General features: G+C 37.3%; 1 protein-coding gene across 1 annotated transcript in view; it reads right to left on the bottom strand.

The window, feature by feature from the left end:
• Positions 1 to 7: 7 nt before the first annotated feature.
• The window catches only part of ttc21b (tetratricopeptide repeat domain 21B), a gene marked incomplete in the record, with an annotated part of 12,519 nt that continues 11,463 nt past the window's right edge, over positions 8 to 1,063 (bottom strand). The window contains 4 exon segments of the mRNA XM_014001493.1: positions 8 to 122; positions 207 to 274; positions 367 to 487; positions 647 to 871. Coding sequence (XP_013856947.1) covers positions 45 to 122; positions 207 to 274; positions 367 to 487; positions 647 to 871 — 492 coding nt within the window.

The raw sequence follows: 1,063 nt of genomic DNA on the forward strand, positions 1-1,063 counted from the left end.
ATATAACTCTCCCACTCTTACACATGTGCACATAATGTCCAACATTAGGGTCTCAAGGCAGCACGGGCCTTGTCCAGTATTTCCTTTCTCATTTTTGGATAATTTGGGTATGCTGAAAGAACCTGTGGACAAACATACTGATTCCAATCAGAAAACCACACTGAAGATAAAGCAGGACACATTAATCTGTACTACAAATGTCTCACCTTATGGCACACATCAATGGCATCCACGTGCCTCTTTGCTTTCAAGTAGTTGAAAGCAAGCTTGTATCCTGAATGATAAAACACATTAAGATGTTAGAGTTATAGTTTTCTTAAAAACTTTATTTAAAAAAAACTTGACATGCAATTGTGTTTGTTGTACCAATAGTTGGGTTAGTCCGATTTCCAAATTTCCAAGCAAGTTCATAGCTGAGAGCTGCATCACGGAATGCCTGGTCTTTTTCCATTATGTAGCCCTGATATTCGTAAGCTTTGCAGCATGACTGGGAAAACATACATTTCCACATTCAGATTAAGGTTTTAGACTTTGAAATGCACACAACTGCCAGAAAAATAAAAATGAAAATATGATATATGCAAGTTAGTGAACTAGGTTGCCTTAATGTTATATTTAGAGAGTATTACACCGTCTTCAGACTGACCTTGTTATGATTGAGACATCTTTTAAGAAGGTCGCCAGCCATGTCAAACTTCCCTGAATGGATGTATATATCAGCCAGGAGGAGCCAGCTCTTCTCAAACTCATCGGCATCAGCAGTGTTCCAGTTCATCTTTGCTATACGTTTCAGCTGGTTCCTGGCTTTGGGAGTTTGTTTCAGCATCATGTACGCTGTGGCCATGGCCAACAAAGCTGGTACGTGGTCTTTCTGAATGAACCAGGGAATATTAGTGAGACAGGATGATTTTAAAGGGATCCATGATTAGTTGTAACATTAGACTTTATTTGATAAATGTATATTTTAACTGTAAAATAAAGACTGTGAAAATACTGTAGGATGTTTAGTTTTGTAAATTTTTTAAAATATATTTTAACATGGACGGAGCCATTTAATTCACAC

This window comes from Austrofundulus limnaeus, unplaced genomic scaffold (assembly GCF_001266775.1).
Source record: "Austrofundulus limnaeus strain Quisiro unplaced genomic scaffold, Austrofundulus_limnaeus-1.0 Scaffold9, whole genome shotgun sequence".
Taxonomy (NCBI): domain Eukaryota; kingdom Metazoa; phylum Chordata; class Actinopteri; order Cyprinodontiformes; family Rivulidae; genus Austrofundulus; species Austrofundulus limnaeus.